At 41.4% G+C, this 27,897-nt stretch overlaps 1 protein-coding gene across 1 annotated transcript; it reads left to right on the top strand.

Annotated features, from left to right (window-relative positions):
- The first annotated feature begins 6,621 nt into the window (after positions 1–6,621).
- Positions 6,622–26,942, top strand: LOC149275722 (solute carrier family 22 member 18-like). Its single transcript, XM_089504416.1, has 10 exons — positions 6,622–6,738; positions 9,093–9,190; positions 11,335–11,480; positions 12,620–12,752; positions 18,780–18,895; positions 18,987–19,097; positions 19,877–19,977; positions 23,114–23,215; positions 26,100–26,220; positions 26,755–26,942. The coding sequence occupies exons 1-10, from the start codon at positions 6,622–6,624 to the stop codon at positions 26,940–26,942; spliced, it is 1,233 nt and encodes a 410-aa protein (XP_089360542.1).
- Positions 26,943–27,897: the final 955 nt, after the last annotated feature.

Genomic DNA, 27,897 nt, shown 5'->3' with positions numbered 1-27,897 from the left:
CCCCGGCATGGACGGGATACACAAAGGTGTCTTCAATTGAAACAGCAAACCTTATTTCAATGAAGCTCCCTCCGCAATTCTGTCTGCAATTAAATTAAATTAAAAAAAAAAAAAATGGGAAAAAAAAATTTGCATTTTCTGTGGCCATCTGGCATGAGATGCTGGCGACGGACAACAAAAGCAGCGGCGGAGGAGGAAGGAGACCAATGGGCCATCTCCTTAACCTGCGAGAGGGTCTTTGTCTGCAAATTAAAGCTCTCCAGACCCCGATGAACTTCCCAATATCCGTACGATTAAAACCAGCGGGATATAAAAGCCATCTACTAAAAACAATATGTACGACACGTTATATAGCTTTATAACGCAGTATTATTACTGATAATACAGGCATAAACATTAAGTGATGTCATTATTATTATTATTTTTGCCTAAAATACTATTATATTGTAGGGAAAAATATTTATACATTTTTTATATAATATTTATAATATATTTATATATTTGTAGTATATATATTGTGAATCCAATCTTTATTGGAAATAAGCCCCTAATATTCAATATAAGTATATATATATATAAAAAAAAATTAGACTTGTATCCCAACATTTATGGCATAGCGGTATATACGTGTCTAGCGAAACCATGAAATAACACACAAAAATACACAGAATAATAAAAAAATGTATATGTGAATAAAGTAACGCGTAATAAAAGCATAGAATATTAGATGATATTACATATAAATTCATATGATATTTATTATCATGTACAAAGTGTCTAATTAATCCACGTTAGAATTCCCATCATGTAATAACACTACACAGTATAATAAACACATATCATATAGGTGACATATATATATATATATATATATATATATATATATATATATATATATATATATATATAGTATGAGGCAGTCGTATGTTTTATGATTGTTCATAGTAGTCTCTAAATGAAACAATTTAATGTAAAATAACAAATAATAAATACAATAACAATTTAATGAACACAAATAACAAAAAGAAACAAAAGGGTATTTATGCTACATATAACATAGAATCTGGCCCCATTCGGCCCCCGTCTACTCGCCCGTTTCTCCTGCTGTAAAGACTCAAACCTTAATCAGTCGTTGGTCTCGTCTTAGATTCAGGAGCCGTATGTCTATCCCATGCATGTTTAATACCCTCACTGTATTACCCTCTACCACTTCTGCCGGGAGGCTGTTCCACTCATCTACCACTCTTGCAGTAACGTAAAACTTCCTTATGTTACATTTAAGCCTCAGATGCTCTAGTTTTCCATTATATTCTAATATTACATATTGTAAATTAGAATTGCACATAGCATTGAATTAATTAACGCGCCCTTGGAAAGGCACAGAATTGCGCATGTAGACAAAACCAGATGACGTGTCATGTGACTTTATTAGCCCAGTCGATGAGATGTCTTCTTTTCTTGTCCATTGCTTGCTTTTCGTTGACTGACAATGTGCCACACATAGTAGGACATGTGCTTCCCCTCCCCCGCCCGCTCGTTTGATGGATGATGGATGTATATGAAAGCCCCCCAGCCCTAAAGATTAAATGCTATGGATTTTCTGTGCGGCTAATCTCAGGCTGGTGAATTCAGATAATCTCTCCCATCCCGGGGTCTCCAGGCTACGCGTCCCCCTATTGTCCTTCTATTTTACGTCTCTTTGATTCTTGAGGTCGGGGGTGTCTTTAAGTTAATGTTTCTTGCATCCTTCATGTGTTTCGGGGGCAGCTATTGTCCACCCTCTGCCCCCGCTCAATGGACAGGCGGCCGTCTGCTGTGACAATCACGACAGAACGTCTTCCCTCGATGGCTCAATGAGAGCGAGCCGTATAAAGAGATAAAATAATGGATAATCAATAAATTCAATGTATATGGAGTCACGGAACGGAGACTGGTCTATAGTCTTTGGGACAGAACCCGGCCTTTAAAGACATCCAAAGGATACATTTTTCATTTGTTTTACTTTTTTGACTTATCAATAAATATTAAATCGACAACTTACTTGTTTTTTTATTCTAAGGTTTATATAAAAAAGAACTGACATTAATGAGTTAATTTGTTTGAATTATGCAAAATGTGATTATAGGGATAGATAGATAGATAGATAGATAGATAGATAGATAGATAGATAGATGATAGATAGATAGATAGATAGATAGATAGATAGATAGATGGATAGATAGATAGATAGATAGATAGATAGATAGATGGATAGATGGATAGATAGATAGATAGATAGATAGATAGATAGATAGATATACTGTATATATATATATATATATATATACTGTCACATGGGGTCATTGTATCACTTCCAAGCTGCTCTTTGGTAGGTTTTTTTGCACCTATATGCAAATTAGATGGGTAGTCCCATCCCCCACTCTCATTAACATATCCATGTGCTCATAAGCTTTGGATGTAAACATTGATTTTCCTTTCTATTTCAAGATATGAGTTTAGATTTTGTTTGATTTCCATACCTTTATGGGCCATTTTCACCAAATTTAAGTGAAACCTTTTGGGGGCTGGGGATTATTAATGGAAATCAGTATTTGTGTAAAGATACATTGTATCATGATTCAGATTTTATATCATACAAATATGAGTGTGGGGGAAAAAAGAGAAAAGGGCAGAATAAATTTGTTGGCCAACCAAATATTTTATCAAAAGTTTTAAATTCAGCTTTCAAGCTTTTTATCTATATTCCTTTTTCCCGGTGATCCCGTTCTTCTCCTATTGGTTGAAATACCCCGTAGAAGTACTTGCAAATTAGCAAAATTCTTAAAAAAATATGAGTATTGTTAAAATGTATGTTTTTCTATAATATAAGAAAACTCTAAAATTAACTAAAATAATTTCTTCTTTCTAGATTCTTTCTAAATCTAGAGAAATTGTCATCTTCTGTGTGTTTTAATATATTTTTTTTACGGAATTTAGTTTTTATAATTTAAATATTTATAAAATAAATAAATAAAACATAATAATTGCATTGATCTTGTTTTTTTTTTTAGTAACCCTTTGTGTGCCGTGGGATTGGACAGCATTTAAAGGGTTAAATATTTTCGCAACATTAAAACATCGAATAGATCCTCATATTCCACTGGATTTTTTTTTTTGATGCTTACTTGGGTTCATAATGTGATCCTTCTGGATTTTTATGGATCTGTACATTTATCCGAATTAAAAATTAGAAGTAAATTATATTTTTATTTATTTAGAAGTAATCAGTCTATAAAATTTCTGGATACATTGTTACAAGTTTTACATTCGCAGGCAGATCTGTATAAAGAGGTTCCATTGTCTCTCCTGCCACCTACATTTCATAGGACAGTAGCTGGATCTCTTTCAAAAAAGTGGAGAAACAACAATTGGCTGTTTTATTTCATACATGGAATTAGCATGATAAAGCACATAGAATGTCATTTTCATGCGAGTCAGTCCGATATTTATAAACAATAAAACAATTGTTAAACCTGCGCGTGACAAAAGCAGCACTGTCCCAAATTCCGAGCCAAATCCCGATAAAGCGGCGAAACAGCTTCTGGGTAATAAAATAATGAGATTTATTATCCTTGGTTCTAAGATCCAATTTCCTCAGATAAACAGATTTCAAGGTAATTTGTGAAGAAGGCATCAAGCCTGCGCTCGGTACGGTAAGTAAATCAGAATTATTGGTTTTCTTCAACATCTAATCCGATTTGGCAGAATTTTCTAAAAAAAACCCACACAAATCGCTTGTCAAGCCCAGTGGGCAATCTCTTTGTGCCAAGTTGTGGGATCCCATAAATGGACATTGTGTCTTCCATGGAGTGTTGCCTTCATGTGCCATCTAAACAGCCTTGACGTGGTGGAACAGATGAGGAGTTTAAGGGGCCTCTTCAGCCCTATGGTGCTTTCACCCTCTCTGTCTCAGCTGAGACTGAGGAACATAAGTGGATTATTCTTCTTCTAAATTTCTGGCATGCCAGATGGGAGAATGCACAACATGCAAGTCAAATTTGTGTTGATGGATCCTTGAGTCGAGCTCTCCAGGTCCTACTGTTTTTTCCAGCTGGGCTACCACGAGTGAGGAGTTGGCCAAACGTTTCTAAAGTAAAGAACTATGAACATCTACTCTGCGATAACTGTCTTTACCCACTAGCTGAAACTCGAAGGACCATCGAGGAGCTGAACCTTCCGACTTCAATGACATAGAAGAACTTGTGTCCTCCTAGAGTTAAGGTCCAATGTAGAGAATCCAATGAGATGGAACGGAAAGATAGCTAAGAGAAAATGAAATTAAGCATGGAAACTGGGAAACGTAACTGGTCCTCAAGAAGAACTTGGCTCTCAGTTTTAGAGGGAAACCATGGGTATGAGGTCTATATACCATGGCCAGTTGGTTCCTGGTCCTAAGAAGTATCACAAAGCTTAGGAGCTGCACAAGTTCCTGAAGAGCTGAGACAGAAGTTCGGCAGACAGAAGTGTGTGCAGTCACCCACTATGTTCTGGCTAAACATTGGATGGATGCATGGTTCTAATTTAGAATGCTGACATGTAGACTCATTATTTGACACATATACACAGACACCGGGGGGGGGGGAATGGAGTTGGGATACATTGATCAAATATGCTAGCAAAGTAATTGTGAAATTAGGCAGAAAATGCCCTCACGCCGCGTGTATCCACCACCCCCCTCATGTCCTGTTGGATGGCAGCAAACAATGGAAGTTTCTGGTTCACAAGAAGGTCACATCATAACCGTGAATTATCATTTGATGAATAGAATAACCATCTCCTAGGCTTTTCATGGGGAAACTAAGACTGGTTAATCAGGGGCAACATGATTTCCACTCACAGGAGACATTTGCTTGCGTTCAATGGAAAGTTACTTTTCGTAACACTTTTTTCAACACCAACGTACAGTTATATATAGAAGCTTTTATTTAATGGAAGGCAATAGAACGCAGGCAGCCTTAGGCCGGGTTCTAGTGCAGACCAGTTACCCTGTCAATGGGGCTAACAGCCACCTGTCAACCCCTTGCCACGCTATGTGTCGCCAGTGCTACAAATGACACCTTAATAACATTTCTTCAGCTGCTTCGCAAACAACACCGAGAAGACCTCCCAAGTGACCTCACCAAATAGTAACATCCCACGAGACCTTAGATCCCCCCCTCTGTCATACATGGGGGGGGGGCAGGTTGTAAATCTCTAATTTCTGTTAAAAACCATCTCCCATTACAAATTCCCCCAAATACCAGTCTAGAAACCATGTTAATAAAAAGTAAAAGTCATTCGAATAACTAATTTATTTAACTAAATTCTGTTTCTGGTACAAATTTTGGCTGATAGGACCGTGAGGGCCGAGATATATGATAACTAACCTCTAATGGGACACTCCGGGCCTCATAGGTGCTTTAATACATATGAAAGGTCCCTTTAAATTTATGTGGTTATCCCCTTGCAAATGCATGAGGGGGGGATTCTGCAGGACCCCCCATATGTATTTGTCTATTCTTCCTGCACTACAGCTACTTTCCATGCTGGGGGTACCGCTCAGCACCAGCGCTAGCTCAACGAACACCACAGGCAGGGGTCTAATGAGACCCCCATGCACATGGACAGAAAGGGCTGATATTAATTTTGAAGCACTTACAAAATACTTTAAATGCATTGAGACACCAACCCTGCCTTCTCTGCGCATTATGCAGGGCCGAACCCAGGAAGCTTATCCTGCAAGATGGTCTAAACTGGCCCTGTATCATGTATACTTAATATGGGAAATTTCTTGAACGTCATCACACTGATTAAACCATCCTTGCCATTTTTAATTCTAAACATTCATAACTTCATAATGATGGAACGCGACCTCTAAAGAACTATTCACGATGGAAGGAAAGGCTAAGGACTGCTTCGCCCTCTAGTGGCCCAAATGCGCAATAACATTATCCATTTCCGATGGCCGGTGGTTGGATCATAATGGGGAAAAATCGCTATTTTTCTCTGGATCTCTGGTCTGGTATCTGTGGGACTTACGGCCCGGTGCATGGCTGGCTCTGTGCCGACAGACACAATGTAACAGCACTGGGGGAAAAGAGACTGCAACATTTGTCAGGCTGTCCCTTAAAGGAACATGGTTGTCAAACCGGTGCGACCCTACTAAAAATCCCGCCACTGTTCACTTTTTTATGCGATCCAACACCAGTTCTGTTAGTCGGCGGGCTGAGCCCGTCTACCAATGGTTACAATATGATGAGGAGACAGAGAATGATGGGAGTTGTAGTCCACAGCAGCTGGAGTGCCAGTAGTTGCCAAAGCCTGAAAACGATCTCCTATATCCTATATATTTAAACCAACGAGCAAAATAATTTCCAGGGATAGAGCGCAAACCGTGAAGCTGTAAAATGTTTGGATTTCAGTGATAATTATTCCTTAAAGTGTTAAACAGAGCAGTCGTCTCGTGGCGTGGCGGAGGGAGGGACGGCTCGAACTTTGCACCGAAGGCAGGAAACTGAAATATAGAAAGCAAAACCGAATGCAGCGTCCGGTGTTACCTCCAAGCCAAACCATTTTCAGGCAAGGACCGGCAGGGATCCGATAATGCAGATGGCCTCCGACCCGGGAAATCCGAGATCTAAACGCACCGTGATCAGGATCACATATTTATTGGCTGCCATCGACATTTCGTGTCTGTTCATGCAGTTTGCGGTGACCCCAGTGAGTACGAGTGTGTGTATATTGTATGTGTAAGTATGTGTGTGTGTAAGCGTGAATATGTGCGTGTGTAAGTATGTGTATGTGTGTGTGTAAGTATGTGTATGTGTGTAAGTATGTGTGTGTGTGTGTGTGTAAGTATGTGTATGTGTGTAAGTATGTGTATGTGTGTGTAAGTATGTGTGTAAGTATGTGTATGTGTGTGTGTGTGTGTAAGTATGTGTGTGTGTGTGTGTAAGTATGTGTATGTGTGTGTGTGTAAGTATGTGTGTGTGTGTGTAAGTATGTGTGTGTGTGTAAGTATGTGTATGTGTGTGTAAGTATGTGTGTGTGTGTAAGTATGTGTGTGTGTGTAAGTATGTGTATGTGTGTGTAAGTATGTGTGTGTGTGTAAGTATGTGTATGTGTGTGTGTGTAAGTATGTGTGTGTGTGTGTAAGTATGTGTGTGTGTGTGTGTAAGTATGTTATGTGTGTAAGTATGTGTATGTGTGTGTATGTGTGTGTGTGTGTAAGTATGTGTGTGTGTGTGTAAGTATGTTATGTGTGTAAGTATGTGTATGTGTGTGTGTGTGTAAGTATGTGTATGTGTGTGTAAGTATGTGTGTGTGTGTAAGTATGTGTGTGTGTGTGTGTAAGTATGTGTGTGTGTGTGTAAGTATGTGTGTGTGTGTAAGTATGTTATGTGTGTAAGTATGTGTATGTGTGTGTATGTGTGTGTGTGTGTAAGTATGTGTGTGTTCAATGACCATCCCTTCTCCGTTCCATGTCAGATCCCTATGATTTATGCAAATGCATTAACCCATGATTGCCTGCAGTGAATGATGGTTGTTCATATTATTTAAAGGAACGGGTTTATTATTATTATTATTATTATTATTATTATGTGACGATTCCTTTAAATCAGAAGGAAACTCAATTTTTTGTCCTCTAAAAACCCCACGCTCCTCTGCTATTCATTTAACATGTTTTTGGCTGGCAAAGGACTATTGGAGTTTTAGGCTGGATTTGCCCGATTCTTACAGAAAGAGGATTCCCAGTTGTCTCCTGTTTTAATGTGTCTGTTACAAAAAAATGAATTGCGCTCTATAGCAAAGAATCCCTGGCAGGTCTTGTTATGGTGAATCCCATAAAAAACAGCACAGAAACTCTTAAAAAGTTGTTGTAGGCTTTTGTGTCACGTAGCAATTATGTGCAGTTTCTGCTGCCGCATTTAGTTACAAAGGGTTCAATTAATCAGAGCAGGTGGAGCAGAATCTATTATATAAAGTATTGGGTTTTGAGTTAATTTCAAGACATGAGGGTATTATTCTACTTTTGCCACGTTTTGCCTCAAATCTTAGCTACTTGCTTTCCAACTAAACATTTCTAAACAATTACACTAATTGCAGAATAAAAAAGTTGTAGGTCTGTTTAATAAATGAATTTTGTTATCCCACAAGCTGTGACAGTTTCCCTTTGAGACTCTCTCTCTCTCTCTACATGTATATATATATATATAAATATCCAGCGAGGGCGGGCTTAATGCTCTAAATGACTATTGTAGCTGGATACAGCTGATTTTTAATGGAATATCTTCATAGGCCTACAGAGGCCCTTTATCACTCCCATCACTCCTGTGTTCCAATGGCCCTTTATCACTCCCATCACTCCTGTGTTCCACTGGCCCTTTATCACTCCCATCACTCCTGTGTTCCACTGGCCCTTTATCACTCCCATCACTCCTGTGTTCCAATAGCCCTTTATCACTCCCATCACTCCTGTGTTCCAATGGCCCTTTATCACTCCCATCACTCCTGTGTTCCAATGGCCCTTTATCACTCCCATCACTCCTGTGTTCCACTGGCCCTTTATCACTCCCATCACTCCTGTGTTCCAATGGCACTTTTTTTACTCCCATCACTCCTGTGTTCCAATGGCCCTTTATCACTCCCATCACTCCTGTGTTCCAATGGCCCTTTATCACTCCCATCACTCCTGTGTTCCAATGGCCATTTATCACTCCCATCACTCCTGTGTTCCAACGACCCTTTATCACTCCCATTACTCCTGTGTCCCAATGGCCCTTTATCACTCCCATCACGCCTGTGTTCCAACGGCCCTTTATCACTCCCATCACTCCTGTGTTCCAATGGCCCTTTATCACTCCCATCACTCCTGTGTTCCAATGGCACGTTGTGTTCGCTGATCCAAGTTTAAAAGGCTAATTGATGGTTAGAAACCCTTTTGTAATTATGTTACAGCTGAGTATCCCCAAACCTTTGATGTCAGTGTATTTATATATTTTTTAATATAAACAGAGAAAACATAATTCTCTTGCATTTATTTAACACCCTGTTCTTATTTTTCTATCTCTCAGCATTTAGGGAAAACTCTTGGCTTGGACACTGTCGGATTCGGCTACCTCCAGACGGTCTTTGGGATTCTGCAGCTTATAGGTGGTCCTGTCTTTGGCAGGTAAAATGATTTATATTAAACAGCAAGCGTTCTAACGGCAACCTTCAGTAGGAAAAGTGATTTTCTAAATATAATGCTATTATTTTTCGCAGAACCGTATTATTATTGAAGGCAGGATCTCTTTATCTAATGTATCAGGTCATCTGTGAGACTGTAGGGACTGTGAGACCTGCTGCAGGAATTGTTGGTGTTACATAAATAATAATAATAATAATAATAATAATAATAATAATAATCTTTTATAGGTAGTTTTACCCAGTTCTGCCATATTGTTAAATCATTTGGAAAGTTTCGTGTGAAAAAGGGACCTCTGAGCTTTTGAAAGCTTACATGACACATCTTTCTCTATTCCTCGAAAAGATGTTTCAATGACTATATACAGAATATTAAAGTGGAAAAATAATAATGAATAACTTGCATAACATTTAAATAAAATAACCCTTGTGTGCATCTTGTTGGTACAATGAAGTTGTGGAGAAAAAGTCACAAAGTGACCTCAACAAGAACAGTTTAATAAACTCATAGAAACTTTCATAAAGAGCTGTCCTGCTCACCTGAGGTCAGTAACCGTGAAAGCTTTGACACTTCTAATCTTATTATACAACCATTTCCCTGCTTTCTGTTTCTGGCCACCCTGTGTCCCCCTGGAAGATCATTCTTCCCATTGTTTTTAACAAATGTGTCACTCAGAGGGTGATAGATAAGTGGAACAGCCTCCCAGCAGAAGTGGTAGAGGGTAATACAGTGAGGGGATTAAACATGCATGGGATACGGCATACGGCTCCTGAATCTAAGACGAGACCAACGACTGATTAAGGTTTGAGTCTTTACAGCAGGAAAACGGCAGACTAGACGGGGGGCCGAATGGGGCCGGCCTGCTGGCAGGTTCTGTGTTTCACTATAGATTTCAAAAACATTTTCTCTTATTTTAAGTTTTGACCTCATAGAATCAGCACGGAGCTGAAACCAGTTTTTCCGCGTTGGGTGCGCACTTCACGTTGGAGAAATTCGAGGTGTTGGAATGAGATGAATGAGAGATTCAGTCCCAGGTCTAATTACAGGTTTTCTATTCAGCCGAGTCAGCCAATGACCCTGTGAATGTTTATATACCTCTAGGATCATTGTCTGTATCATTTGTATAGCGGCTGCAGAATCCGTGGCGCTGTTTCAATGGGAGGAAGAGAGGAAATGTAACAATCAGATGAATGCACGTCGAGACAGACTGGATAAAGAAGGGGGCCAGAATCTTTGGAGAAAGAGAGGTGAAACGAGAGAGAGGAAAAAAGAGGGACAAAGAGGCAAATAGGAAAAGGAAGAGGAAAAGAGAAAGAGTGAGGGAGAGAGAAAGACAGAGAGGAAAGAGAGAGAGAGGGGGGAGACAGAAAAAGAGAGAGAAAGATAGAGGGAGAGAAGAAAAGACAGAGAGGGACGGATGGGGGTAATCACATGGGCTCTCATATAAATGCGGGCGATAAAGACCAGTTTAAAGTCCAGTCGTCGCCCCTCCGCCTAGAAGATTGTAAGATTGTTGAAAGTGCCAATGAACTCTCGCTCAGAGTAAATCATTGACGGCCGTCGGTTACTTTTTGGTACAAAGTTTTTCTCTCCCGGTTTTGTTACAGCGGATCACGTCTTCTATGATGCATATTCTGATAACGGATGAGCAAAGACCCCAGGGAGACTGAGGTCATCAAACATTTTATGTCATCATACTTCAACCAAAAACCTCATCCTTTCCCCCGAACTGAACCCGCTAGGAATATAATTAGTATTCTTAGGTGAAGTTACTCAACTTGCTGATTAATGGTGTAATTGACTGGCGTGGCAGAGATAATTACTCACACACCAGCACGTATTTTATTTCAGATGGTTGACATCTTTATTGCATGGTACGCTGTCCCTAGGGGCCCTGGTTCATCTACCTGACCTACCTGCGCATTGAAGAATTGAAGAATGAAGAATTCAATTTTCCAGCCATTTTCAGTGTTTTTAAGTTCTTCTCTGCCTGCGTCTGCTTGCTGATAGGAGAGAACCTGATGGGGGTGCCTTCAGCAGCTCAGGGCCCTGCGCAGCCACGTTGGTCTCTCATACAGTGGAGTCGCCTGAGCTTAAACTCATTGGAAACGTGTTTCTTCCCATTGCAGGTTCTCGGATCAGTACGGCCCACGCGCAGCCCTCCTGCTCTCCTTTCTCTCTGCCTCTGTGTATTACCTGATTCTGGCCTTCACCACCAGCATACCATTCCTGTTCCTGTCCAGACTTCCATCTGTCTTCATGCATGGACTGCCAGGTACTGCTATTAGTATGCACAGAAAATGTCCGTATCGTGCATATTCAACTGCACAAGGCTGCATATAATATAATGTATATATATTTATACATGCGCTACCGTTCAGAAGTTTGGGGTCACTCAGCTGTTTTCATGGAAAACAAGGAAATTTCTGGCTGTAACATAATTTCAAAAAAGGGTTTTCTAACCATGAACTAGCCTTTTAAACTTGGATCAGCGAACACAATGTGCCATTGGTACACAGGAGTGATGGGAGTGATAAAGGGCCATTGGGACACAGGAGTGATGGGAGTGATAAAGGGCTATTGGAACACAGGAGTGATGGGAGTGATAAAGGGCCATTGGAGCACAGGAGTGATGGGAGTGATAAAGGGCCATTGGAACACAGGAGTGATGGGAGTGATAAAGGGCCATTGGAACACAAGAGTGATGGGAGTGATAAAGGGCCGTTGGAACACAGGAGTGATGGGAGTGATAAAGGGCCATTGGAACACAAGAGTGATGGGAGTGATAAAGGGCCATTGGGACACAGGAGTGATGGGAGTGATAAAGGGCCTCTGAAGAGATTCCATTAAGGTAGTTTCCAGCTACAATAGTCATTTACAACTGCGCTGGATTTTTAATCCATCTGATGTTATTTTCATGGACGTCATGATGTGTGTGTGTGTGAGAGAGAGAGAGAAAATGATTGTGTAATTTACATTATAGTGTATTGAGGAATCTAAAATACAAGCATTGCTGCCCCCCACTCGGCTAAACTCTGGAAGAACAGACCTTTTCTACCAGCAACAATGAAACGTTCAGTTATTGGTTGTAATGCCTGACTTTTCCACTTGGCGGCGATATAGTATCATGATTTTCTTGTAAACTTTACAAGCATTTTAAAGCGCTCACAGCCGTAAACTCTTATTTTCTGATGTCATCTATACAAAGGTCACATGTATCTGAAATAATCAGAGATATTTGGCTTTGCCAGTTGTGTCAGTAAATTTAATTTAGAAAAATCTTTAAAATTCAATGGAAATCTTTTTACCCCGGTGTTTTTTTTCACTCTGTGGGGAAATTCTAATTGTTCTTGTAACTGTAACGGACTATTTGGGATTTTATTGGAATTAAATGCTTCCGTTTGTTCTTTTTAGGAGCTCAGATGATTGTGACAGATATGACGGCTGACAAGGAACGAGCTGATTCGCTAGGGATCCTCGGACTCTGTTTTGGAGTTGGAATTATCATCGGATCCTCTCTGGGAGGGTACCTGGCCACGCACTACGGGTGAGAAACCGTATTATACACGTGTAACTATAAAACAGGGTGACTTATAAGAGAAGCCTGTTCCGATTTGAAAAATGTAGACGGTAATAAGAAGCAACAATTTGCCTTTACCCGCGAAACGAAAATATCCAAAAACATTAAAAAAAAATCTCCTGCAAGGATAACAAACAGCTATGACCATTCCTACTGGAAAACGTGGCCATCTTCCATGGTGAGATTAATTGCTACTTACCTTAAGGGAGAAGCTTCAGCTCCAGACCTGCACCTATGTGGTATGCTCCTTGCCAGCCAGCACCAGTGCTGCAGAGAAAAACCTGACTGGTTGGATAAAGCAGCCAATCAGTGGCAGAAAAGACCCCTCAATCAAGATAGACTCCACCCCTGCGGGTCTTGCATGAGCCGGCACTGGAGCTGGATGGCAATGAGCAATGAGTGTACCACTTAAGTGCAGCAACAGGAGATGTGTTTGGCCACTAAGGAACTAGAGGCAAATAAAGGGGCAAGTGCATGTGGGGGGTTTCTACAAATCAATTAAAGGGACGTCTCAAACTGCTGACCGTTACCGAGTTCTTCAGAAAGAAAAAAGTTTTAGAAAAGAAGAATTTTTTTTTTAAATAATCTTCATTCCATCCCAACCGATGGAATGTTCCTGGTGGTTTTGTAACATCTCCCTTTTATCTGCGTGCTACAATGTAACCCCCGTAATTACCTTTTGTTTCCATTCTTCATGCCGCATGGTAATCTCACACCTTGTAGTTATCGATTGTTCTGCCCGTACAGTTCATGCGTTTTGGTTGCGTACTTTTTCTGTCACAGGTTGTCCCATATATCTGGGTTAATTCATGGATTATGTTTTTTGCCACGGAACGCCTTGTTTGGTTGATTTGATTTGCGTTGTGTCGGCTTGGACACCACCCAATTGTTCTTCTAAATCGTGCAATTAAAATAAATTAAAAATAAGCATCTGCCGGATAAGGGATGATAATCTTCGTTTTCCAAGAGATATAGAAATAAGAAATACATCTTTTCATTTATTTAACTTTCACTCCAGTTAGAGAAACTTCTAGAATGTCCTTGTTCCTAGAGTCTATATAACTATGGTGAGATATCCTTCATAATGCTGGCTTCTCGATGAAGAAGTATTTGTAGCTTAGAATCAATTACTAGGAACCTCTCAACGTCAAAGTCTTGACGTTTTGGTGTAGAAAAGATGATCTCGGAGTAGAGATGACCCTGGCTTGGGTCTGAGCTGGTGATGGGGCCACCACCACGTTCCTCCCAATGTTAGGAAGCAATTGCATGCAGGAGCGGGTTTTGGAAGCATGGCCTGTGTACGGGACCAGGTTAAAAGGTAGATTTTGGGAGAAGATGGATGAGTTGTTACATTTTTATGTCTAAGTGTTGATAATTTCAGTTCCCTTAGGGGTGACTTTACTCTGCAGCGCACCATGGACCGTTCTGCAGTTAAATTAAGCATTGGGTTCCTGATTGGGATGGAAGACAAATCATATTTTTGAGGTTCTATCTGGAAATCTCCATAGGATTCGTGATGTAAAGCGCAGACCAAACCCAATCCGTTATCCATTCGAGGTTATGGTGCAGAGGGGCCGGTGGGAGAAGCCGGTAGAACCCAGTTCTGAATGAGTTAATTATCTCTCCTCATATGAAGATAATTACGTGGAATATCATGAGATCACGGAATTAGTCACAGATCTGAAACCGCCTGCAGGGTACAGTTTGTGGAAAAAGTTTGTTTCGGTGAAAAATGATACCGCTAAAAAAAATAATAAAAAACAGGAGAAAATACTTTTTTTCACATTCTTGGCAGATTTACAAACCGGTGCTCAGATTTCAGATTGATACTCTGGATGGATCATGTTGTTAAAGTCTTTGTGATTGGAACAAGAACTCGCCAAAAACAGAGAAGAAGCCGTATGTCTACCCCATGCATGTTTAATCCCCTCACTGTATTACCCTCTACCACTTCTGCTGGGAGGCTGTTCCATGTCTCTACCACCCTCCTATGGTCGTGCTTGGACCAAATGGAGTTTACATTTATTGCTTCCTTGGCAATCCTCTATGTAAATATAATGAGCTAAGAAGGGATCTTTTGATCCATGCATTTGCTTAAACTTTGATAAGCACATTGTAAAGACAAAAATCACTTGACATGATGTCAGAAATCAGATTTGTCTTTCGGAGCGATGTCATTGGTCATCTGAGCACAGGTGTTCCTGCCAATAATAAGCGGCGTTTCTGGATGATGTCATAGTTAGGCTCCGCCCCAGCAAACTCTCCAATAATATTTGAATTTTTCAGTCCTGTTTTTTGTTCCCGGTGTTTTGATTCACAGCCTGACGTGAGAGGCTTTATTGTTCCGATGCCCACCAGAAAGTATTTTCATCTCGTGTTTTTCCTCGAGAAAAGAAAGATTATTCTGTGATATCATTCGACAAGAATGTATCCGCGCTCTGCGCTCCCACGCGGCATTCTGTATTGTCGTGAATATCGATGTATCTTTAAATGTTGTTTACTTTCCTTACATCTGGAAATTATGTTGAAAATTTATTTTATTTACCCCGTTTAATTTATAAAGCCGTTTCCTGCTGTTTCTATACTCATTATCGGGGCTTTTAGGGCTGTAGAATCCTGCGATCCCCTCATACCCAGCAAACATTCCGACCTCCTAGAAAAGAGGGGCATCAGGGGAGACCGAAGAGAGACATCACATGGGTTTACAATGTGGAAACATGGGTTGCCTTCCATCATAATTTTAATTTTCTTCTTAAATGCCTTTTTTACTGTATAAGGTTATGCTGTATGAGCCCTCCCTCTTAGAGGGTGGTACATAAGTGGAAGAGCCTCCTAGCAGAAGTGGCAGAGGGTAATACAGTGAGGGTATTAACAGGGGCGTAACTAGATGCCTCAGGGCCCGGGTGCGAGAATCTGTTAAGGGCCCCCCCACCCCCTCACCCCCCCACCCCCTCACCCCCCCACCCCCTCACCCCCCCAAAAAAACCATGATTTTTACCCAACAATTTTTTTTCAACTAATTCAACAAATTCAATTTACATATTGAATCATAATCCAAGAAAAAGGGGCGCATGTACAAAGGGCATAATCCAGGGGTGTCCAAGTTTTTTCTGCAGTGGGCCACTTCATCAGAATTGTATCCGTGCGCGGGCCGCACTCATTTTTCACTGTGACAAAAAATATGGCCTTTAATAAAATATGCAGATTAAAATAAAGTAAAATGACACAAAATCTTTACTCTTCCTCTCACTGATTTCTGGGCCTTGAAAGTTTTGCGACTACAAATTCAGGATTCCCTAGATTTATTCTAGGGATGAACTAAAATGAAAATTCTGGACCAAAACATTCAGGGTTCACTTATCCAAAACCGAAAATGACCCCCACCTTTAAAAAGAATAATAAAAACTCACATGTTTAATAAAAGTAGGTAACACACAATTGGACAAAATTAGCAATATGACTTGGCATGATAGGAGTGTGATTGCTGTTAGCCTAGGCAACCAGTAAATGCTGGTACCTAGGCATGATGGGACTGTGCTCGCTGTGATTGCTGTTAGCAATCACACTCCTATCATGCCAAGTCAGCCAGTACATGCTGGTACAGGGTGGCTGTAAGTGCAGACCCCATACTGCTGGCATTATCACTACACAAGGGGGGCAGCTGGCCAGGTTTCAGCATGTACTGGCTGACTTGGCATGATAGGAGTGTGATTGCTAACAGCAATCACAGTCCCATCATGCCTAGGTTCCAGCACTTACACATCCATGCTAACACACACACACACACACACACACTCATTTATTCATATAATCATTCATTCACAGATTCATTCCCTCAATCACACACACTCATTCAAACACCCTCCCCACCCCCTTACCTGCACTGCATCTCCCTTCGATGCCGCTCACAGACTTCAGCAGGGGGCGCGGCCTCCCTCTGCCTTCTCTGCTAAAGCACAGAGGAAGTAGGAAGTCACGTGAACTCCGCTTCCTCTGTGCTGTCCAGAAGACCCTCCCACAAGTAAGTAGCAGGGCTTGAGGTGCGGCTCGTGTAAGATCGGTTGCCCTGGCTGCCGATCTTACGCGGGCCGCACCTCGAGGTCTCGCGGGCCGCATTTGGCCCGTGGGCCGCATGTTGGACGCCCCTGCCTTATTTAAAAAAAAAAAACGTAAAAAAGATTTCGGGCGGCCCCTTGGCTTGGGCCCCCCTGCCGCCGGGGCCCGGTCGCAGTCGCGACCCCTGCGACCCCGGTAGATCCGCCACTGGGTATTAAACATGCATGGGATAGACATACGGCTCCTGAATCTAAGACGAGACCAACGACTGATTAAGGTGTGAGTGTTTACAGGCAGACTAGATGGGGCCGGATGGGGCCGACATGCAGGCAAACTCTATGTTTCCTGCAGGGATGGCCCTTTTTAGAGTCACATGCTAATGGTCAGGACCCCATTAAATATGGTGGAAGCCAAGAAGCCAAGGAATGATAGTTCTATGGAGGTCACAGCTTTGTGCTGGGAGGGTCCGGCTCCAGTCTGCCCCCCCCCCCCCCCCCCCGTATTAAGCGTTATATTCTATACAGTTTTCGTTTTGGGCTCGTGAGATTCTGCAGATCCCAGCTTCATAAATTCCCCTTTTTTTCTTCCTTTTACTGTACATTCTGTATTGAGGCAGGAAGACAGCCCGGCGCGGACACAGAGCTTTTCATCCGATCGCCTTCTGCGCAGAGCAATCAAAGCTTCGCGGACGTCTGCAGCAAATGTCTGCGAACAATGGCCCTGTGTGTCCGTCCGGGTGGTGTGCGGGGTGAGGCTTATCTCGCTGCCAAATTCTTCCTTCGCAGTCCTGATGGTTGTGGACAGATTGCAGGAGCGGGGAGAGCCCTTCGGCATCTCCATCCGGTTTAGGGACCTAAAGGGCATTTGGCTGCTGTGGCCTAGGGGCCCCACGGCTGTGATGGTCCAAGTAAAGAATAAAGGGTTAAACTTTATCTGAAGAGCAATTTTGTGACTCTAACGGGGGAGTATGGACCACTTTATAAAGAATTTGGACCCTCTGGAATAAGTGGACCCTGATGTGCTTCAATTAACCCTTTGAGACCCCATCACAAAATATTCTATGGTTGTGACTCGCTATGGTGGCAACCAGATGGTTCTGATAATGGTCCTTCGTAGGAGTTAATGATATTCTGAACGAAGTCACCTGCATTCAAGCAGGGATTTCTGCTGTGATAAATCACCAAAAGGGATGCTCAGATATGGGAATCTGATGGAGTCGGCTCTAGACTGAGAGAATTTGCCCATTCACCCCGAGACTGGACTAAAACCCTGACAATCTGCCCATTCACCCCCGAGACCTTGAGCCTGGGGTAAGAAGTAAACCCCTGGGTTTATACACAGATTCTCGGTATCTGGGTCCCAGGAACTGTGATGCGGTTTTCAGGGGGTACGGCTGAGACGCGGCGCATGAGCTTAAAGACCCTCATATACCCCACGCCGGGATCTGTGATGTCACTTTGCACGTATTTGATGCCATAACAGCTGTGGATGCGGCAGGGAGTCGTGTCGTCTATATCAACACGCGCTTCCTTTTTATTTGTTTAAAATAACAACTGAAATAAGTCGTGTTTGTGCGTCTTCTGTCAACTTTACTTCCTAATAGTCACACGAGCCGATGACTCAAAAGGTCTTCAACCACACAGTAGTTTGTTTATGACCACATTGGATCTTAAGGGGTTAATTATTTTAGCGTTTAGTTTTACCAGTCTCTTTTTGGTCCCCAAGCCCCTTTTTCCTCCCCTGATGCCCCTCTCTCCTCCCCTGATGCCCCTCTCTCCTCCCCTGATGCCCCTCTTTTCTAGGAGGTCAGAATGTTTGCTGGGTATGAGGGTATCGCAGGGTTCTACTGCCCTAAAAGCCCCGATAATGTGTATAGAAACAATAAATAAATAAACCCCATTATTCTTCTCGCAGTAACTGATGTTCTTCTGTCTTCAGCCTTTATACCCCCTCCTTCATCTCGCTGGCCGTCAGCCTCCTGAGCTGCGTGATCGTGATGGCCTACATACCGACCCAAACCAAACCCAAGAGAGTAGAACCGGCATCTGGAAAAAGTAATATTATCTCCCCGGCTCGATAATCGCTTCGTATTCGCTGATATTTAGCGCCGTTCAACAAGACTGAAACCACAACTTTATTCCGCAGACCCCTCAAAGGCCTCCAGCGTCTTTAACTTCACTGAACTTGGACGGCTTCTAGAGTTTCCGGGCGTCACGGCAATTTTCATCATCAAAATTCTTTCCGGATTCCCATTAGGTATGAATTTTTTCCTTTTCAGTGTTTTTTTTTTCATCAGAGGTTAATTTTTTTTATATTTCTTGTTTGAATTCTTTTGAAGAATTATGAACTCTAAGAAAGGGACCTCTCGGTGTCGAGGCTCAGGGGTAGTATAGGGGCAATGCATTCTACCCTCCGCAAGGAGCTTTCCTATCTACCCCACACGAGGGGCAGGAGAAAGCTTCATGTGTTTGCCGTAATTATTTATTACAGCTTGTATTTTCCACATATTTAAATAATTAAAGTGTTTTCTATTGACCCCGATTATATCAGGATATAGTAATAGTCTCATCGGCCTTAGGTGTTTTTTTTTTATCATATTCAAAGCCAATATGTCTCCCCTTATTCAGTAAAAAATGTATTTAAAATGGCATCGGCACCCATTTCTTACACGTGATATTTATTACCGGGCTTTCTGGCTGCTGACTGACGCTGAGCTCTACAACGTTGGTTACCAGCAACAAAGAGCAATAACTCGACCTCTCCAGCCAAGGATCACCGCGCGACTGTTGCTACTTTAACTAAAAAATGTAACATGTGACTCAGCTTAACCCTAAATTCCCCAAAAGTGAGCATTGCTCCCTATATCTTTATGTTTTAATGGCTTCTAGACTAAGACAGGGTAATAAAACAAAACAAAAAAAAATACAGATATTTGTATATCAAGAATTTTTTCCTTAAATTATTACTCTTGAAATATCTATTTTTCACCAATCTCCCGATTTATTTGTGTAATAAAGACTCTCATATATTACCAGGTCTTTTTATGATCATGTTCCCAGTTACTTCTGTTGACTTTTTTCAACTGGACACAGCAGGTGCTGGATATTTAATGTCGTATTTCGGTATCCTCCAACTGGTAAGAAAAACTTGTATATATTTATATATATATATATATATATATATATATATAATTTATTTATTATTATTATTTATTTATTTATTATTATTATTATTATTATTATTGAATATTATATAGGGACAAACCAAAAAAAAAAAAAGTTTTTTTTATGTGATAGGTATTTTTTTAACAATTTTTTTAAATTTACAATTTTTTTTAGGATTTTGGGGATACCCACCCAATGTTGTTATGGCCTAATTTTATATCATGGTTATATTATTATATTATTTTATAAATGTTAAAATCTAAGCCCAATGCTATAAATAACTTAATTTTTGGTTGTAGTCATTGATTTGAAAAAAAAAAAATTTCATCATGACTGATAATGGAAAAATAAGACCTGTGTTTACTTTAAACTGTGCGATGTTTGGAGATAAAACAAAAAAAGGCTTATGTGGAAAGGAAGCGCAAACAGGGCAGCTTCCCAAAAATGTGGACGGATGAGTTTTGATGATAGCGTTTCAAAAGAGAACATTAAATCTCTCGTCAAATGTTTGGATATTTATGTTTAAACACAGCCTATATGTACCGAGACATTAGTATGTTCCACTCCGTTGCCAACATAGATAAAAGTCTATATTATATTATATATCACTGCATTCCACCACAAACGCAGAAACACATTTTATTTTTTTTACTTTACTGAGAGGGTAGTAGATAAGCGGAACAGCCTCCCAGCAGAGGTGGTAGAGGGTAATACAGTGAGGGAATATAAACATGCATGGGCTAGCCATATGGCTCCTTAATCTAAGACGAGTGTCTATTTTATGTAGATAGATGTCTTTGGCTCACACTCTTTATTGGGTTGGCCCGTTTTAATGGTAAGCTGGGGAAACATTGCTGAACTTTTTATGATGTCATAAAACAAGCAGATGATGAAATCCAGGACTTTGCGTGAATGTAGCGACTTGATTTGGCGTTAGCGGTGGCTGTTATACAATGTATCCAGTCTTCAAAAATAATTGATACATAATATCCAAGATGTTCTGGCGCATTCCATCGCAGTGGTTGGTGTTGCGTTAGTGCATCACTTGGTGTTATCTGCGTTCCTGGCTATTTCGCCCTTGGCATATATATGGAGGCCCCGTTATTCCGCCCCACAAGTATTTCCTTCCTGCCTTGTTTACTGATGACAGAGCAGATTCCATCAGAGCCGCACTTTCTTTGTTCAGAGCTTCAAAGACGTCCAGCGCTCAAAGTTCACAGAGGAGGAGAAAAGGGAAAATAAAGCAGATTAAATTACAAAAATGGTATGTGCCGTGGACAGACGGGCGGACATTTTTCGTCGTAATGGTCCCTTTTTTCCTGAGAATCTGCACAGTTTATGTCACAAAACAAAATGTGGAGGAAAATGTTCATGTGTGTCATGTGATGCCCCGCTCCCTGTCTCCTCAATTTCTACCCAATTTCTGTGCCCTTCCAACTAGGAAGAAGAGAGTCTCGTGTTAGAGATACAGAAATAGGGGCAACAAAACTCCCCGCCTGCTCCTTCTGCAACCATATTGTTTCTTGTGCCTATAACTAAAATATGTTGGAATTGTTATAGCTTCTACTCAAGAAAGAGTCTAGAGTAGAACTAGAAACCCTTATGGCTGGTAGAGGCCAACACCAACATGGTTCGCCAACCACCAACACCAACATTGGTTCTCTCAGTCCAACACTATGGTGCTCACCAACTCAAGATCCAGCCATGGTGGAACGCCAACAAGGAATCAGACCCCTTACTCGAGACACTGTCTGTAGTACCCCTCTAGATTTTCCAGTACCCAGAGACTGTCGGGTAGCCATCGCTCAGATGGACCTAAATCTAGCCCCTGTTTTCCTTCGCAACCCACCGCCATCTGTCAATGTGGTCTTTGGAAGACTCTACAGCTATTTTATACATCGAGTTGCCATTGCGTTGGACCCCGAGTTCTAATTCCATACCAGATTTTTGGTTGTTTTTGTTTTTTTTAGAGCAATAAAACCGGTTTTGCACTAAAAGTGATGAGCCTGTAACGTGATGGCGGGGGGGGGGACTTTTTGTTTTCTTTTGCGGAGGCAGGCTAACGTCTTCTCTATGAGGAAGGCTTCTGTAATGTAAAGCTATTTTTTACGGGGCCCCAGAAATCTGGAATGGAATGTTGTCGGTAGCTGGGCATAGTTCTCCTGCTTCAGTGAGTTCATATGTGGAGAGGATTTTCTTTCTCATCTGAAAGGAGTGGCTCCATTGTTAGCTCTCATGGGTGGCAGTAAGAAGATCTCATTTCCTTGGCTAAGGCTCCGATACTTTTTTTTAAAATATGTTTCTACTTGACATTTAGGTGGAGCTCCCCTCAATTCTTTTTCTTCTGCGCAGTAGCGTGTCTGAAATCATTCTCACGCTCCTTGGCTGGAGACATGCTTAACATTTACCACCTCTGCCTAGAGCTAACCATATCCTCTTCCTACAGACAGAGTAACATTTGACTTGGCCGAGGTTACAAGAAATCGTATTTCACCTGTCGCAGCCACAAGTGCCCCTGGAAAACCAAATACATGCAAACCATTTGGTCTGTATGTCTAACGACATAGGAGGGAAACAACGATTCATGAATCGTATTCCCAAATTCCGTGTGTGTAATTGTTACAATGTAACAATCTATGACGTGGTGGGCCTTGTTCACTAAGCCCTGACTTTTAGTTTTAGCAATATTTTGTGATAACTCAAAAATCCAGAACTTGGTCGCTTGGTGACCATATCTGACTTTATTGTAAGCCGAGGGTTAATCTGTCCCGTGGTGGATACTTCAAACAATGTGGTTCTTTGGTGGACGTCACGTGAAGCTGCTATGAGAGATGGACCCACCTAAACCATCCAACGTTTCCGGCCAATCTGGAAAAGATTACATTTTAGTAAAAACTATTATGATTTAGCCTTCAGGTAGCATCTCAGAGGCTTTAGGGCTGCCCTTCCAAATTACTTTTCCTTTATAAAAAAAAAAAATGTTTGTTTTTGGATGCTGGATTGGGTAATGATTTGGGTCTTACCAGGAGAAACCTTGATAGCTCAATTTTGTTTTTCCATATTTGCTTTAAAAATATACAAGAAATTCACAGGTGGCTCATTTTGCAGGTGGTTCAGGGACTTATGGTGGGACTTCTCATCAATCGATTCACAGAAGATACCCTGCTTGTAGTGAGCATGGTGGTCTCCATTGGAGTTGGACTTGCAATGGTAAGTGGGACATGGATTCATTTTTTTTCAGGCTTAGTTTTAAGAAGTATCAGCTTGACCCTGAGAACTTCTGAGACCAAAGACTTGGTCAAGATCTGTGCAACCTTTCCTTTCACACAGACCCAATAAGAACAAGACCGCTGTGACTTTGGAACATAGGGGAAAAACCCATTATGTTGTCTGTGAATGTATTGCGTTTTTATTAAGCTAGCGGGGTATGGAAGACTAAAGGTAGGGGCTGCTATATCAAGTTCTTACATGATCTCCTCATTTATGATGGCACCACTAAGATACTGCACCACCATCTCGATATCCAACCTTTGTACACGGACTGGATCTTCTAGATGCAATGAGTCATGTCCTTATTCTTGCTTCCTCTGGTTTGTCGAGATTGTGAGGACTCCGTAGTAATAGCCGAGTCTGTTAATTCACAGGCAATTAACGCCATTAAGCCAAATTGAGTTCGGCCTTCAAACCCTTTAACAACCCTTTAGAGTCACCCTTCCCTGAATCGCGGCGGAGAGTTTCCGAAGTTCCACCCCGATTTATAAAGCGAGAAGGTACCAGGCTTTTGGAAAGCGCGTTGGATTGGAGACCTCCCTCTCTAACGACCCAGGTCTCCTAGCCTACGAGGAATAGACTCGTTTATTCGAGATCCACAGAATCGACTATAAATGTTACAAACTGCACAAAGTCAACACACGCAAGGAACAGCTCTTCAAAGGCACTTCTGAAAAGGACGTCTAAGATCACATCCTATTATTATTGCCGTGGAGTTCTCAGAAAGAATCCCATTGATGTCAACTCTTTAAGATTCAAATAGCAGAACTACAGTAACAGAGGCGGCCAAGACAAAGAACAAAAATCTCTCGTATAACTATATTTATATATTTTGTTCCCCTGGATTTCATGAAGCCTCAGCATTGGAGAGGGTCCAGAACGTTGTGGTTCCTTTTGGTTACAATCAGGGGAGGGCTGGCAGCCTAAGGCCTGGGGGGCAAGTCTAGTCAACTGGCCCGTTGCACCATCAAAGCGGCTGCGAGCGACATTGAAAGCGGCCGTCGTGCGGCAGTCACTCCACCAGCGCCTAATGAAATTAAAGTGGCCGGCGTGCACGCACCGCATGCCTCAGCTCTTCATCCCACCACTTTTAAGACGTGGGAAGAGGAGCTGAGGCATGGCCATTGGGTCTGAGAGCCGCATGATGCAGGGGGGTACCTAGAGTATTTGGCACCTGTGGCAGACCCTGTATGTGGCACCCCCCCCCACACACACACACACTTTAAAACTGCATAGTTTCTATGGTTAGGCAAACATTGACAGGGGTACAGCATATTTGTTATCATTATATGCTTAGGGATTACGCGGTACCACCGTCAATGTGTGCCTATACATTGAGCCAGACACTGACAACCCCTATCACTATATACTAAGCCATACATTGATGTGGTGTAGGCTTATCACTTTAGTGACTGGCATAGTATATAGTAGGGATGCACCGAAATGAAAATTCTGGACTGAAACTAAAAATTCAGCATTCACTTGGCCAAAACTGAAAAAAAACCCAAAAAAAAACCTTTAAAATACTTTATTAAAAGTAACACCAAAATTAGACAAAAAAATCAACAACAATATTAACATATATATATATATATATATATATATATATATATATATATACACAAATATATATAACAACAATCACAATCCTATCATGCCCAGGTTCTAGCTGGCTGACTTAGCATGATAGGAGTGTGATTGCTGTTTGCAATTATATATATATATATATTAATACTGTCATTTAATTATTCTGTCCAATAAAAGTGTTAACACACCAAAGTTGGACCAAAAAATAATTTATAACAGCAATCACACTCCTATCATGCCTAGGCAGCCACTACATGCTGGAATCTGGGCATGAAAGGAATGTGATTACGGACTCCCTATGCCAAGCTATCCCCCAACACTTACACATCCATGCTATCTGAAACACCCATCACTCTCACACACTTACATTCAGCATAACACCCATCACTCTCACACACTTACATTCAGCATAACACCCATAACTCTCACACACTTACATTCAGAATAACACCCATCACTCTCACACACTTACATTCAGCATAACACCCATCACTCTCACACACTTACATTCAGCATAACACCCATCACTCTCACACACTTACTAATCCACTCTTTCCTACCTTTTCTTCTTTCACTTTTCCTCCTCCTCCTCTTCTTCTTTTTCCTGTCCTTCCGGTGTACTGAGCGCGGAAGGCGGTGGGCGTGGCTTCAATGTTGTGCGCCGGGACTTGACATCAAGTCCCGGCGCACAGCCACAGTTGCCGCGCGCATCGTTTCTGAAGGCGTGCCGGCATGGTGGCACCCCTCAGATGAGCGGCAGCCGGGGCGGACCGCCCCCCTCCCTCCCACGCCAGGTACGCATGACGGCCGCATTCAATCCTGCTCGCGGCCACTTAGTTTTTAACTTTGCGGCCGCAGCCGCATTGAATGCTCGTCCGTCCGGCCCACCGGCCCGGATTTAGGGCGGCCTGGGGGGCAATTGCCCCCCTGCCCCCCGGCCCAGTCCGCCCCTGGTTACAATAGCGCATTTAGGCGCATCACACTAACAATTATCGTTCCAACACAAAGTATCTCTTTCCTGGCTGAGAGTGAAAGAGTCAGGATGCTACGGTTTGGACAGTTTTATTCAACTTGTTTAAAGTTCACTTTGTTCCATAAAATGTTCACTAAAAAGAGGTCAGGTCACCAACTCCAATAAAATAGAACACGAGGCTTTCCTCATTTACATCATTTTCATAATGTATCCGCTCCATTACCGCTTATTTTATCGTTTTAAACGTATTGTGTTTTTTTATAGATGCTTATGACCAACGTGTGGCACTTCTGCGTTATCGCCGCCCCAATGATATTTGTCTTGTGCATCTCAGGAATTATCACAGACAGCATATTGACCAAGGCTGTTCCACCATCGGACACAGGTTGGTAAAGCGCAAAGCTTTAGTGGTGGCAACGAGGTTCTGAAGCTAGAACGAGGTGAGCCAATATTGGTTTGAAGCCAGGTCCTGGCCCAGGCCCAGCTCACCACAAGTTAAGGAAGTTAAGCAGGATCTGAACTGGCTAATGATGCCTTCTACTCTTCCATCTTTGGGGTCTTCAAGAAGAACGTAAGACCCTCTGGCAAGGAACTATGGCATGGTTTATGGGCATCTTAGTGAGCTGGGTCTTAGGGGTCTGCCAAGGAGGGTGGTTGGAGAACCTGGTTTTTGGGAGGCATTCCTGGCACAAATTTAAAAAGAAAGTTTCACCCTTGTGGTTCTCCGAGCTTCACCCTTGTGGTTCTCCGAGCTTCACCCTTGTGGTTCTCCGTGGAGCTCAGGAATGTCCAATGTGTGCCAAGGGCATGGCTCCTTGGCACCTTATACAGAGAGAGTTGACATGACGGAACAAATCTAGAATATTTCAGAATTCATGAGTGAAGGCGAACTAATTTATTAATGTTGTCTTTTTTTTAGGTGCCATGCTGGGGATATGTGCCTCCATTCAACCATTCACCCGAACGATCGGCCCAACTATTGGGGGGTACCTCTATAAGCACTACGGGGTGCCATCATTTGGGTTATTTAACATGATAATTAGCTTTCTAGTATTACTCTATCTTTTTAAAGTTCCGGCTAATCGAACAGAAGTGAAAAGTAAATAGTATTTTCGCCAAATTCCTTTATTCTTGCATTTCTATTTTGGAGTCATTAAGAAGAAAATTATTTTGAATTAATCTTACTTTAAGACTGATTTATTTAATATATTACTAGACAAAAAGCCTCATTCACAACCATATTTAAAGTTCTTTTTTTTTTTAAAAAAAAAAAGGCACAAAATTTAAGGCAAAAAATGACTTGGTTAGAGTTCCACTTTTTTTGCGAGGGTCTAAATTTATCACATGACAGCAGAAAATAAAATCAGTGAATGAGACGCTACCTGGAATAAGCTGCAACGCGACTCACCTGGCACACCCTAAACCTTAAACATCCGGAGATTTTCTAATTATATTTCCCGAGCGTGAGAATTCAAGAAAAAAAAGGAAAAAAAAACCACACAACTGCTCTTTAAAGAAAGTATTCTGAATCATCTAAAGTCACAGGTGAAAGAGAACGGAGAATTCTGATAGGCGGAAATCACAAAGGGCAAAGAAAATAACCTTTTTGAGTCAAAATCTGAAATATTTACAATTTTGGATGTTTTATACGTTGTTAGAATAAAGTGGGTGAGGCTAATTTTACACAATAGGCTGTAACATTTTATTGGGCACATACTCCAGAAGCCGTATTATTTCGCTTCGGGTGGGTGGTTACCAATCAGCGTCCTGGGAAAGAAATGAATTCATCCTTCGAGTCCTGACTCCAGCCTTACAGCTCTGCATAAACTCAGCACTGAACCCAGCAATGCATTAAATCAGAGGAATTGGGGTTCCACTTAAGAAAATTGTAATTTTTATAAGCCGCACTTAACTACATTTAAAGCTAAAATAGTTAAGTAATTTAATTGTATTAATTATTAAATAAAATGTATTAATTTTAATCATTTATTTAATAATTTTTTATTATTATTTATTTAAAAAAATATATAAATTTTATTTTTGGGAAAGGGACCCATTTTTC

This window comes from Sceloporus occidentalis, unplaced genomic scaffold, assembly GCF_023333645.1.
Source record: "Sceloporus occidentalis isolate IW3139 unplaced genomic scaffold, rSceOcc1.0.p SCAF_270, whole genome shotgun sequence".
Lineage (NCBI taxonomy): Eukaryota > Metazoa > Chordata > Lepidosauria > Squamata > Phrynosomatidae > Sceloporus > Sceloporus occidentalis.
The sequence above is the reverse complement of the archived record's forward strand: the minus strand, read 5'-3'. Positions and strand labels throughout refer to the sequence as shown.